Source organism: Kogia breviceps, chromosome 9, assembly GCF_026419965.1.
Source record: "Kogia breviceps isolate mKogBre1 chromosome 9, mKogBre1 haplotype 1, whole genome shotgun sequence".
NCBI classification, from domain to species: domain Eukaryota; kingdom Metazoa; phylum Chordata; class Mammalia; order Artiodactyla; family Physeteridae; genus Kogia; species Kogia breviceps.
Genome location: NC_081318.1, coordinates 57,259,040 through 57,272,769, shown reverse-complemented (window position 1 = coordinate 57,272,769; position 13,730 = coordinate 57,259,040). Strand labels below are relative to the sequence as shown.

The following is a 13,730-nucleotide window of genomic DNA, read 5'->3' as shown; positions in this document are numbered from 1 at the left end:
TTTCAAACTAATTTTTCAATATTTTTAGTTATTTATTAATATATTTGTATGGTGGAGGATGTGGTTTTAACTGTTCGCCATAAGTTTTCAAACATGCTTCTAATAGCCCCCAGTAACCAAAGAGAGGCCCTCCTAGCACGCTCTTCATTTTGCCTCAATATTGTTCATGCAAATTCGAGAAGTAAATTTATAGTTAGCCACCTCTTTTACTATAAATGAGTCTGTATAGCAGCCCCCAAATAATGCAAAAATTGGAGGAAGGGCAGAATGCTTGACAATACTTAATACTTTGTTCAAGTTTGGCAGAATCTACTAATTCATTCCTTGTTAATTTTCTCACAAAATTGAATGGATTATTTAATGTTAACAACACAAGCCCCATTAGTTTGATTCATTTATTTGCTATTATCTAGGTGTCAGGCTTTGCTATGTACCTGAGAAAAGAATTTTTAATGGTATTAATGTTAATTACAGAAATCACCTGTTTTAGAAGTCACTGTGCATGGCTGCATTTATGTATTTCTGTATTCATCTCCCCTCCAGAAGATGATGTTCTCAATTGCAAGCACTGACCTTTGTCTTTGCAATTGTAGGACCTAGTCCAGGATTGAACACACACAAAAATAAGCATAGTTTCTTCACGAAATTTAGCCACCATTTTGACAAATCAAAGGATCTTAAATAATAACGTGTTTAACCAAACTCTAGCAGAATGTCCTTTAAGAAATAGTTGGTTGTTATTTTGAATTCTCCCTTGCCAAATTTTTTAAAGCCAAACAAAAAACATCTCACAATTTTTTCCTTAGTATGCTACTGTATCTAGCCATATAGAACATAACTACAGTGAATAATGAGGATTGGCTGCATATAAAATGTGAAGTCAAAGCTGCTTTGGATGATGCAGAGCCCCAGCTTTTCCCTGGTCCATCATCTTTGCCCTCTTCTTATCCCTTCCTCTACAAATGGCAGCCACCAAAGCTTCTGCTCTGGACCTCTTGATCCAGAAGGAATAGGGTTTTCAAGTAAGAGTAGTCTTTAAAATGAATCCAGAGTATCAACTGAATTTCTTATTTTACTTCCTTGTTTGTCATGTGCACATAGCAAGTATTTGCTTAGCAAATGCAAACTAATAATAATATTAAATAATCCCAATTAGGAAGGTAATCAGATAAAAAAAAAGTCAGTGCCTTTGTAAGCCAATATAAATTACTTTTAGATTACCTGATGTTTTGAATTATCTGCACTACTGTTCCACTTTGGTCAGAATCAGAGGTTGATTCTATCTCTGAAAATACACTATCCGCCTTCTCATGGACCCAGCTGGCTGCTTCTTACGTTCAATGAGTTCTGAAAGGACTCAGTGCATCAGATTCCCAGTAAATGAATTACTATTGCTATGCGTTGAATAGAAATGAGTGGTCCTGAAAAGGTTTCTGCAATACTGAAAGTCACTTTATGGCTAATTTGCTTTGTAAAAAAAAAGGCCTGAAATCCAGTCAGATTCAAAATGTAAAGCAGAGCATTTGATAAAATAATAATGCAAATAATCATCCCTAATATGTAAAGTCTTGCATGCTAAATTGTTGCTATTTTTGTTGTTGTTAGAGGGAGTCGAGCACAGCTAAATACCTTAGGGTTGTGTTCCTCAACCAGGGACATTTTCCTCTCCAGGGGACATCTGGTAACGTCTGGAAACGTTTTTGATTGTTATGACTGGGTAGGGGATGCTACTGGCGTCTAGGGGCTAGAGGTCAGGAATATTGCTAAACACCCATCAACACACAGGACAGCCCCACAACAAAAAGTATCCAGTCCAAAACATCGATAGTGCCAAGATGACAAGCCCTACTCTAGAGGTGACTAGGAAACTCTTTAGGGTGTTCTGTTATGTAGTTTAAGCAATAATTATTTCTTTACAGACAACAATATGTAGTTAATCTTGATTGCTCCAGAAATGTGGATCCCACATCAGTACTGAGTACCAAGCGAGGTTGCCATCCTTATCTCTGTGTCCCAAACACATGGACCCCCGTATAGAAACTAAGGCTCCCTTATGAAAGCAAAATCACATCATTTGGGCTCAGCATAGCTCCTGGCTCATATATGAGAAATTTACCACCTAGTTCTCTCCTCTTTTACTGCTAAGTAAAAATCACTAACATATCAGTGAACTTCAGGACAGCATTAACAATTTCTGTGTTATTCTCCTCATTGGCCGTAGAAAAGGGGCCCTAAAAGTTATGTGACGAATCCTTGGATGCTATCAAAAATTATGGGTCTCAGACACACTACAGGAAAAATAAACCTGTCTAGTCTATATAAGTAACCAGGATGTAATGAGAAAAGAACATTTGGGAGACTAGGCTTCCATTGCCCTAGTTGGCTGTTTGTTTACATGTAATACTAATAACCTATGAACTATTACTCTGATTTCCGACTCTAGAGGGTGACACGTTGATAGATGCTTGGGGAAACTGCCTTTCAGGCTGAATGCAGATACTTTGGCTCGTGCTCACATTCACCCTATGTTCTCAGCCAAATTGTTACAGATGTCTTCCACTGAGTATCTCCATTTCTTTCCAACAGCCTATCTGCAAGATTTTGCACTTTTTTCACCAGTACATGATGTCGTGCAACTATTTCTGGATGCTCTGTGAAGGAGTCTATCTTCACACCCTCATCGTGGTGTCTGTGTTCGCTGAGGGACAACGCATGTGGTGGTATTATGTCCTGGGCTGGGGTATGTATTTTCTGCAGCTCAGTTTTGAGCCACCTTTACCTCTGTCTGTATATTCACAGTCTTCTAGTCTTGGTCAGAGAACAGGCAGGGGCTGAGATCCTTTGAGGAGAGATGGGACACAGGTGCTGGCAGGAGTTCAGTCTCCAAGAGAACTTGATAGAAGCTTTTTAACAAGTTCACATGGACTGTGATAAGCAGGAGGGCGAGTGCAGCGAAGGAGGGGTATGATTATGAGAATGTCTTCAGCAAACAAACCCAGCTAACAGATGGACTGAAAACATGCGCTGATTGAGAGATCTGATTAGACCCCCTTCAGTTTTATTTATCACCTGTTTGTAGAGCAAAGGAGAATTTCACATTTTGAATTCTGTACTCCCCTACCCTGGACCCACTTCCCTTCCTCAAGAGTGTGTTCCTTCCTGTCAATCCATCAGCAGGCCTCCTCTAGTGAAGGTTCAGGAAGTGGAGTCCAGCTAAGTAATAGACGTAACCACATGGGCCTCCAAGTAGAACCTACCTGACATCACAGTGCATGGCAATGGCTTTGAAAAGCTTCTGGTGGGACTGTTTGAGGTGTGGCTGCTACTTCTTTTTTTTTCTTAAGGCTCATGGATGAGGTTCATTTTCCAATTGACAGTTTATGTTAGGCGACACAGTCTCCAAACCAGACGAGAAACAGTCGCTTATTCATGTGGTTGAAAGAGTGAATTAAGTTAATTGTAGTCCTTAAATGTTTAAAAACAGTCTGGGGGAAAAAAACCTATGTAGTGCTCAAACTGTACTTTTAAAAATACTATTTTATTTATACTCAAGTATGAAAAAAAGGGCTGTACTACCATGTTTACATACATACCAATATTGGAAACAATTCAGTAATGAATCACATCTAAATTTTATAAAGAATACACAAACATTAAAAAACACTGATTGGTTATAGAAAGCAGAAGGGAAGAAAAAACGATTGGCTGTCATTTTCATTTCCATTAAAGAGCAGCACCCTCTGAGAAGAATCAAATCACTTAGTAATACTCACCTATACTGCAAAATAATATATACAAAGGAAAGTTAGGGATTGTACTGATTTTATTACTTTTACTAAGCCATTTTATCGTCCTCACACTCAATGCAAAGAAAATAATATGAAGAAAAATACGTTCTCACCATTCACAATAAAAAGAGTCTGCTTCATTCTGCAGGCCTGCCATATTGTACAATAGAGAGCACTTCATGGCTCACGTGGATCAAAGTATCTTTTTGATTCTGAGCCACCGAATAGAATCTCATGCATATTTGGTGACTGGACTAACTCCCTAGAAGCTGTGATAGACTGAACCATTTCTGTGGAATCCCCAGATCTCACAAATAAGAAAAGGTCCTCCACAAGAAAAAATAACAATCAATCTGTCCATAAATTCTATCTATAGGCTCTTTCTCTAGTGTAAGGTGGAAAAAGGGGCCCTTTCTTGAGTACATGGATACAAGTGTTGCTGTAGTCTAAAGATTGCTGGATTGACACTGTGTCTGATATAATGAAGATAAGGTATACATAGAAACCACTGCCAGATTAAGAAACTTCCACAACTTGTCTCAATTCTTCCAATAATGGAGCAAGTTCCTTTTCGAGGCTGATGATTAGTCCTGTATTAGCATTGCTGCTGGCTATGAAACTCACCACCAAAGGTAGACGATTGAATGGAAGCACCTGGTAGGTGTTATAGTAACAGGTGATACTTTTATTTTTTGAAAATCCAAGTTTGCTCGGTTGTTGTGTTGCAAGGGCAAAAGTAGACAAGAAACCAGGTCTCAAAGCATGTTCTGGAGCGTTATCATTGGCCACTTTAATGAAAGGCACTCCATCTCATTCTGATACAACAATAATAGCATGGAGCCTCTCAACCCGTGGTAATTTTTTATACAGGAATCATTGTAGGTCATCCGCCATCATGAACCCCTTTCTCTGGCAGGATCAATCTCCACGCCTAGGTTTCTGGGCTGCCTGCTTCTCTGGGCTGTCACTTCAGAGGACAGCTTCTGAGACAGCTTCCTCTACAAGCCGCTGTCACATGATTTGTGAGGTGTGGCTAATTCTGTACAAATTGACTAAGGTAGGGTGCTGAGGTCCTTGGGGACTCTCTAGAATTGTTCCCTTTGCCTGAGGGCTGCTAAAAGAACAGTCCCACTGGTGGAAGGGAAGCAGACAGATAGTAAGGCAGTGAGAGGGAAAAAGCTCTGGGACAAAAACACACTCAGTGAAACTTCCATAGTGGAGGAGGATCCCGAGGGCCATTCACACTGTCTATAGAGCCAAAGGGCTGCCCTTACTCTCCACTGACAGGGTGACTATGACTCTTGGAGCAGAAGCTGTGGATTGCCTTCAGCTAAGCCTGACTTTTAATGCAGTATTTGGGGGAGCCCCTAAAAGTATCCATAAGAGAGGCAAGATTTCATGAGGAGGGACAACAGATATTGTTACCAACTGTATAGAAATGCCTCAGGGAAGTCATGTAAGCAGCCCAAAGTCTTCTCCACAATTTACTCCAGGGATGGCCCTATGCTATATTTGTTTACTGGTCAACACTCCCTCACAGGAACACATGGATTTTAACCAAGTATCAATACATTACCCAAACCCAGTGGGATAATCCTTCAATGGTGGGTCAATAGGGCAGATATATGGGTTGCCTCAAAGTTGAACTGATGATGCTACAGCTCTTTGGTTGTAAGGAACAGATAATAAGATATTCTAATTTAATCAGAAAGAGAAATTCTCACACTCTAGAGCATCTCATAGAAGTCAAGAGCCAAAATGCAGCGGGGCTACTAAAAGGGCTGTACCCTGGCAATAGCCCAGCATCCTGGATTTTTTAACCATCCAGTAGGGTTAGAAATCAAGCTTGTGACTATCCTGCCTATCCCACATCAGGTGCTAGGTCCTCCTGTTTTTCCCTGTCCTCAAAACAGGCCAGCATACAATCAAACTTGTTTTTTGTTGTTTTTTTTTTTAATTTTTTTAAACATCTTTATTGGAGTATAATTGTTTACAATGCTGTGTTAGTTTCTGCTTTATAACAAAGTGAATCAGTTATACATATGTTCCCATATCTCTTCCCTTTTGTGTCTCCCACCCTCCCTATTCCACCCCTCTAGGTGGTCACAAACCACTGAGCTGATCTCCCTGTGCTATGCGGCTGCTTCCCACTAACTATCTATTTTACGTTTGGTATTGTACATAAGTCCATGCCACTCTCTTTGTCACAGCTTACCCTACCCCCTCCCCATATCCTCAAGTCCATTCTCTAGTAGGTCTGTGTCTTTATTCCTGTCTTACCCCTAGGTTCTTCATGACCTTTTTTTTTTCTTAGATTCCATATATGTGTGTTAGCATACGGTATTTGTTTTTCTCCTTCTGACTTACTTCACTCTGTATGACAGACTCTAGTTCCATCCACCTCACTACAGATAACTCAATTTCATTTCTTTTTATGACTAATATTCCATTGGATATATGTGCCACATCTTCTTTATCCATTTATCCGATGATGGACACTTAGGTTGCTTCCATGTCCTGGCTATCGTAAATAGAGCTGCAATGAACATTTTGGTACATGACTCTTTTTGAATTATGGTTTTCTCAGGGTATATGCCCAGGAGTGGGATTGCTGGGTCGTATGTTAGTTCTATTTGTAGTTTTTTAAGGAACCTCCATACTGTTCTCTATAGTGGCTGTATCAATTTACCAGCAGTGTAAGAGTGTTCCCTTTTCTCCACACCCTCTCCAGCATTTATTGTTTCTAGAGTTTTTGATGATGGCCATTCTGACCAGTAAGAGATTATGTCTCATTGTAGTTTTGATTTGCATTTCTCTAGTGATTAATGATGAGCATTCTTTCATGTGTTTGTTGGCAATCTGTATATCTTCTTTGGAGAAATGTCTATTTAGGTTATCTGCCCATTTTTGGATTGGGTTGTTTTCTTGTTATTGAGCTGCATGAGCTGCTTGTAAATTTTGGAGATTAATCTTTGTCAGTTGCTTCATTTGCAAATATTTTCTCCCATTGTGAGGGTTGTCTTTTGGTCTTGTTTATGGTTTCCTTTGCTGTGCAAAATCTTTTAAGTTTCATTAGGTCCCATTTGTTTATTTTTGTTTTTATTTCCATTTCTCTAGGAGGTGGGTCAAAAGGATCTTGCTGTGATTTATGTCACAGAGTGTTCTGCCTATGTTTTCCTCTAAGAGTTTGATAGTGTCTGGCCTTACATTTAGGTCTTTTACCCATTTTGACTTTATTTTTGTGTATGGTGGTAGGGAGTGTTCTAATCTCATATTTTTACATGGCCTGTCCAGTTTTCCCAGCACCACTTATTGAAGAGGCTCTTTTCTCCACTGTATATTCTTGCCTCCTTTATCAAAGATAAGGTGACCATATGTGTGTGGTTTTATCTCTGGGCTTTCTATCCTGTTCTATTGATCTATATTTCTGTTTTTGTGCCAGTACCATACTATCTTGATTACTGTAGCTTTGTGGTATAGTCTGAAGTCAGGGAGCCTGATTCCTCCATCTCCATTTTTCGTTCTCAAGATCGCTTTGGCTATTCGGGGTCTTTTGTGTTTCCATACAAATTGTGAAATTTTTTGTTCCAGTTCTGTGAAAAATGCCACTGGTAGTTTGATAGGGATTGCATTGAATCTGTAGATTGCTTTGTGTAGTAGAGTCATTTTCACAATGTTGATTCTTCCAATCCAAGAACACAGTTTATCTCTCCATCTATTTGTATCATCTTTAATTTCTTTCATCAGTGTCATAATTTTCTGCATACAGGTCTTTTGTCTCCTTAGGTAGGTTTATTCCTAGATATTTTATTCTTTTTGTTGCAATGGTAAATGGGAGTGTTTTCTTAATTTCATTTTCAGATTTTTCATCATTAGTGTATAGGAATGCCAGAGATTTCTGTGCATTAATTTTGTATCCTGCTACTTTACCAAATTCATTGATTAGCTCTAGTAGTTTTCTGGTAGCATCTTTGGGATTCTCTATGTATAGTATCATGTCATCTGCAAACAGTGACAGCTTTATTTCTTCTTTTCCGATTTGGATTCATTTCTTTTTCTTCTCTGATTGCTGTGACTAAAACTTCCAAAACTATGTTGAATAAGAGTGGTGAGAGTGGGCAACCTTGTCTTGTTCCTGATCTTAGTGGAAATGGTTTCAGTTTTTCACCATTGAGGATGATGTTGGCTGTGGGTTTGTCATCCATGGCCTTTATTATGTTGAGGAAAGTTCCTTCTATGCCTACTTTCTGCAGGGTTTTTATCATAAATGGGTGTTGAATTATGTCGAAAGATTTCTGTGCATCTATTGAGATGATCATATGGTTTTTCTCCTTCAGTTTGTTAATATGGTGTATCACGTTGATTGATTTGCATATATTGAAGAATCCTTGCATTCCTGGAATAAACCCCACTTGATCATGGTGTATGATCCTTTTAATATGCTGTTGGATTCTGTTTGCTAGTATTTTGTTGAGGATTTTTGCATCTATGTCCATCAGTGATATTGGCCTGTAGTTTTCTTTCTTTGTGACATCTTTGTCTGGTTTTGGTATCAGCGTGATGGTGGCTTCGTACAATGAGTTTGGGAGTGTTTCTCCCTCTGCTAAATTTTGGAAAAGTTTGAGAAGGATAGGGGTTAGCTCTTCTCTAAATGTTTGATAGAATTCGCCTGTGAAGCCATCTGGTCCTGGGCTTTTGTTTGTTGGGAGATTTTTAGCCACAGTTTCAATTTCAGTGCCTGTGATTGGTCTGTTCATATTTTCTATTTCTTCCTGGTTCAGTCTTGGCAGGTTGTGCATTTCTAAGAATTTGTCCATTTCTTCCAGGTTGTCCATTTTATTGGCATACAGTTGCTTGTAGTAATTTCTCATGATCTTTTGTATTTCTGCAGTGTCAGTTGTTACTTCTGTTTCATTTCTAATTCTATTGATTTGAGTCTTCTCCCTTTTTTTCTTGATGAATCTGGGTAATGGTTTATCATTTTTTTTTAATCTTCTCAAAGAACCAGCTTTTAGTTTTATTGATTTTGCTATCATTTCCTTCATTTCTTTTTCATTTATTTCTGATCTGATCTTTATTATTTCTTTCCTTCTGCTAACTTTGGGGTTTTTTTGTTCTTCTTTCTCTAATTGCTTTAGGTGCAAGGTTAGGTTGTTTATTTGAATTGTTTCTTGTTTCTTAAGGTAGGTTTGTATTGCTATAAACTTCCCTCTTAGAACTGCTTTTGCTGCATCCCATAGGTTTTGGGTCGTCATGTCTCCATTGGCATTTGTTTCTACGTATTTTTTTCCCTTTGATTTCAGTGATCACTTCGTTATTAAGTAGTGTATTGTTTAGCCTCCATGTGTTTGTATTTTTTACAGATCTATTCCTGTAATTAGTATCTAGTCTCATAGCATTGTGGTCAGAAAAGATACTTGATACTATTTCAATTTTCTTAAATTTACCAAGGCTTGATTTGTGACCCAAGATATGATCTATCCTGGAGAATGTTCAATAAACACTTGAGGAAAATGTGTATTCTGTTGTTTTTGGATGGAATGTCCTATAAGTATCAATTAAGTCCATCTTGTTTAATGTATCATTTAAAGCTTGTGTTTTCTTATTTATTTTCATTTTGGATGCTCTGTCCATTGGTGAAAGTGGGGTGTTAAAGTCCCCTGCTATGAGTGTGTTACTGTCGATTTCACCTTTTATGGCTGTTAGTATTTGCCTTATGTATTGAGGTGCTCCTATGTTGGATGCATAAATATTTACAATTGTTATATCTTCTTCTTGAATCGATCCCTTGATCATTATGTAGTGTTCTTCTTTGTCTCTTGTAATAGTCTTTATTTTAAAGTCTACTTTGTCTGATATGAGAATTGCTACTCCAGCTTTCTTTTGATTTCCATTTGCATGGAATATCTTTTTCCATCCCCTCACTTTCAATCTGTATGTGTCCCTAGGTCTGAAGTGGGTCGCTTGTAGACAGCATATATATGGGCCTTGTATTTTTATCCATTCAGCCAGTCTGTGTCTTTTGGTGGGAGCATTTAATCCATTTACATTTAAGGTAATTATTGATATGTATGTTCCTATTACCATTTACTTAATTGTTTCGGGTTGTTCTTGTAGGTCTTTTCCTTCTCTTGTGTTTCTTGCCTAGAGAAGTTCCTTTAGCATTTGTTGTAAAGCTGGTTTGGTGGTGCTGAACTCTCTCAGCTTTTGCTTGTCTGTAAAGGTTTTAATTTCTCCATCAAATCTGAATGAGATCCTTGCTGGGCAGAGTAATATTGCTTGTAGGTTTTTCTCCTTCATCACTTTAAATATGTCCTGCGACTCCCTTATGGCTTGCAGAGTTTCTGCTGAAAGATCAGCTGTTAACCTTATGGGGATTCCCTTGTGTGTTATTTGTTGTTTTTCCCTTGCTGCTTTTAATACGTTTTCTTTGTATTTAATTTTTGACAGTTTGATTATTATGTGTCTTGGCATGTTTCTCCTTGGATTTATCCTGTATGGGACTCTCTGTGCTTCCTGGACTTGATTAACTATTTCCTTTCCCATATTAGGGAAGTTTTCAACTATAATTGCTTCAAATATTTTCTCAGTCCCTTTCTTTTTCTCTTCTTCTTCTGGAACTCCTATAATTTGAATGTTGGTGCATTTAATGTTGTCCCAGAGGCCTCTGAGACTGTCCTCAGTTCTTTTCATTCTTTTTTCTTTATTCTGTTCTGCAGTAGTTATGTCTACTATTTTATCTTTCAGGTCACTTATTCGTTCTTCTGCCTCAGTTATTCTGCTATTGGTCCCTTCTAGAGTATTTTTAATTTCAGTTATTGTGTTGTTCATCATTGCTTGTTTCCTCTTTAGTTCTTCTAGGTCTTTGTTAAATGTTTCTTGCGTTTTCTCTATTCTATTTCCAAGATTTTGGCTCATCTTTACTATCATTATTCTGAATTCTTTTCCAGGTAGACTGCCTATTTCCTCTTCATTTGTTAGGTCTCGTGGGTTTTTATCTTGCTCCTTCATCTGCTGTGTTTTTCTGTCTTCTCATTTTGCTTATCTTACTGTGTTTGGGGTTTCCTTTTTGCAGGCTGCAGGTTCATAGTTCCCATTGTTTTGGGTGTCTGTCCCCAGGCTAAAATTGGTTCAGTGGTTGTGTAGGCTTTCTTTTGGAGGGGACTAGTGCCTGTGTTCTGGTGGATGAGGCTGGATCTTGTCTTTCTGGTGGGCAGGTCAACATCTGGTGGTGTGTTTTGGGGTGTCTGTGGCCTTATTATGATTTTAGGCAGCCTCTCTGCTATTGGGTGGGGTTGTGTTCCTGTCTTGCTAGTTGTTTCATAGGGTGTCCAGCACTGTAGCTTGCTGGTCCTTGAGTGAAGCTGGGTGTTGGTGTTGAGATGGAGTTCTCTGGGAGATTTTCGCTGTTTGATATTACGTGGAGCTGGCAGGTGTCTTGTGGACCAGTGTCCTTAAGTTGGCTCTCCCACCTCAGAGGCACAACAGTGACTCCTGACTGTGGCGCCAAGAGCCTTTCATCCACACAGCTCAGAATAAAAGGGAGAAAAAGGAGAGAGAGGGAGAGAGGTGGGGGAGAGGGAGAGAGAAACAAAGAAGGAAAGAAAGAAAGAGGATAAAAAAAAATGAAGTTATTAAAATAAAAAATAATTATTAAGAAAAAAAATTTTTTTAATAAAAAAAGAAACAAACAAAAAACGGACAGACAGAACCCTAGGACAAATGGTGAAAGCAAAGCTATACAGACAAAATCTAACACAGAAACATACACATACACACTCACAAGAAGAGGAAAAGGGGAGAAAATAATATATCTTGCTCTCAAAGTCCACCTCCTCAGTTTAGGATGATTCATTGTCTATTCAGGTATTCCACAGATGCAGGTACATCAAGATGATTGTGGAGATTTAATCCGCTGATCCTGAGGCTGCTGGGAGAGATTTCCCTTTCTTTTCTTTGTTCGCACAGCTCCGGGGGTTCAGCTTTTGATCAGGACCCACCTCTGAGTGTAGGTCTCCTGAGGGCGTCTGTTCTTCACTCACACAGGATGGGGTTAAAGGAGCAGTTGATTCGGGGGCTCTGGCTCACTCAGGCCAGGGGCAGGGAGGGGTACAGATGCGGGGCGAGCCTGCCGCGGCAGAGGCCGGCGTGACGTTGCACCAGCCTGAGGCGCGCCTTGCAGTTTCCCAGGGAAGTTGTCCCTGGATCCCGGGACCCTGGCAGTGGCGGGCTGCACAGGCTCCCGGGAGGGGAGGTGTGCAGAGTGACCTGTGCTGGCACTCAGGCTTCTTGGTGGCGGCAGCAGGAGCCTTAGCGTCTCATGCCCATCTCTGGGGTCCGCGCTGATAGCCGCGGCTCACGCGCGTCTCTGGAGCTCCTTTAAGAAGCGCTCTTAATCCCCTCTCCTCGCGCACCAGGAAGCAAAGAGGGAAGAAAAGGCCTCTTGCCTCTTCGGCAGCTCCAGCCCTTTTCCCAGACTCCCTCCCGGCTAGCTGTGGCACACCAGCCCCTTCAGGCTGTGTCACGCGGCCAACCCCAGTCCTCTTCCAGCTTCCTACCAAAGCCCGAGCCTCAGCTCCCAGCCCCCGCCCGTCCCGGCGGTTGAGCAGACAAGCCTCTCGGGCTGGTGAGTGCTGGTCGGTACAGATCCTCTGCGGGAATCTCACCGCTTTGCCCTCCGCACCCTGTTACTGTGCTTTCCTCCGCGGCTCCGAAGCTTCCCCCTCCGCCACCCGCAGTCTCCGCCCGCGAAGGGGCTTCTAGTGTGTGGGAACCTTTCCTCCTTCACGGCTCCCTCCCGCTGGTGCAGGTCCCGTCCCTATTCTTTTGTCTCTGTTTATTCTTTTGCCCTACCCAGGTTCGTGGGGAGTTTCTTGCCTTTTGGGAGGTCTGAGGTCTTCTGCCAGCGTTCAGTGGGTGTTCTGTAGGAGTCGTTCCACATGTAGATGTATTTCTGATGTATCTGTGGGCAGGAAGGTGATCTCCACTTCTTACCCTTCCGCCATCTTCCCCCTCTTTTCTGTTGTTTTTTCTTTTAGTCCCAGCCTTCCACAAGAAGCTCCTCTTTCCTTTCCCTGCCCTTCTCAGCTTCATACATACCCTCTCAGTGATTTCTCGTCTTTTGAAACTGGTCATGCCAGGAATCAACTAGCTACAATTTAATTCTTCCCAATAGCAATTCTGATTATCACAATAATAGTGATTGGTACTGGTCAGATGCCTTCAAACTGAAAACCTGAAAATAACATCCCCCCTGCCCCGCCCCCGACACCATTTCTGTCTGATCTAGTTTACTTATTTCCTTTGAAGTAAAATGTATGGCATACTTCTTGTACCAATTTTGACTATTTAAAAACACCTGTCTGCCACACTCAGAACATTTCTCATGGAAGAAAAAGGCTGCACATTTATTCTTGCTTGTGACATTCAGCAGAGATGAGAGCACCCTGGAAGGAGCAATTTATACTGCTCTTTCCATACTGATGCATTGTGAATTTGTTATAAAACTTTTTTAGCATCATCGTAGTCAGCTCTTTGAAGACATCTGCTTAACACACATGTTCATGTGTGTTACAATTCAAAGGGAAAAAGAACAAGCTGTTGTATCAAAAAGAAGGTAATGAAAATAAGTAAAATATTTATGGGATATCTTAATCAGAGAATACTTAAAACTTTATCAGAATGATTCAAGTAGAATCCTAAGGAACATCACATTCAGTAAGGTAAGCACAGAATCATCCATTTAAAAGAATGAGAAGGATTTGCATTTCCATAGATAGATGTTTAGAAAGATAGTCAACAAGTATAGTTCTAAAATGTAATTTTTTTTTTTTTAACATTCCTGGGCTAAATCTATCTTTCTCCACTCCAGCACACACTAAAATTCCACCAAACTCTTTACCATTCAAAAATCACAGTACCAAATCTCAATTCTGAGAACAA

At 40.1% G+C, this 13,730-nt stretch overlaps 1 protein-coding gene and 1 pseudogene across 1 annotated transcript in view; one reads left to right on the top strand and one right to left on the bottom strand.

Moving 5' to 3' along the window:
* Window positions 1-13,730, top strand: part of CALCR (calcitonin receptor) — a 149,196-nt gene that overhangs the window by 118,353 nt on the left and 17,113 nt on the right. Inside the window, exon 9 of the mRNA XM_059073923.2 lies at window positions 2,587-2,740. Coding sequence (XP_058929906.1) covers window positions 2,587-2,740 — 154 coding nt within the window. The remainder of the gene's footprint in view (window positions 1-2,586; window positions 2,741-13,730) is intronic.
* LOC131762363 (ragulator complex protein LAMTOR3 pseudogene) lies at window positions 4,305-4,682 on the bottom strand (annotated as a pseudogene).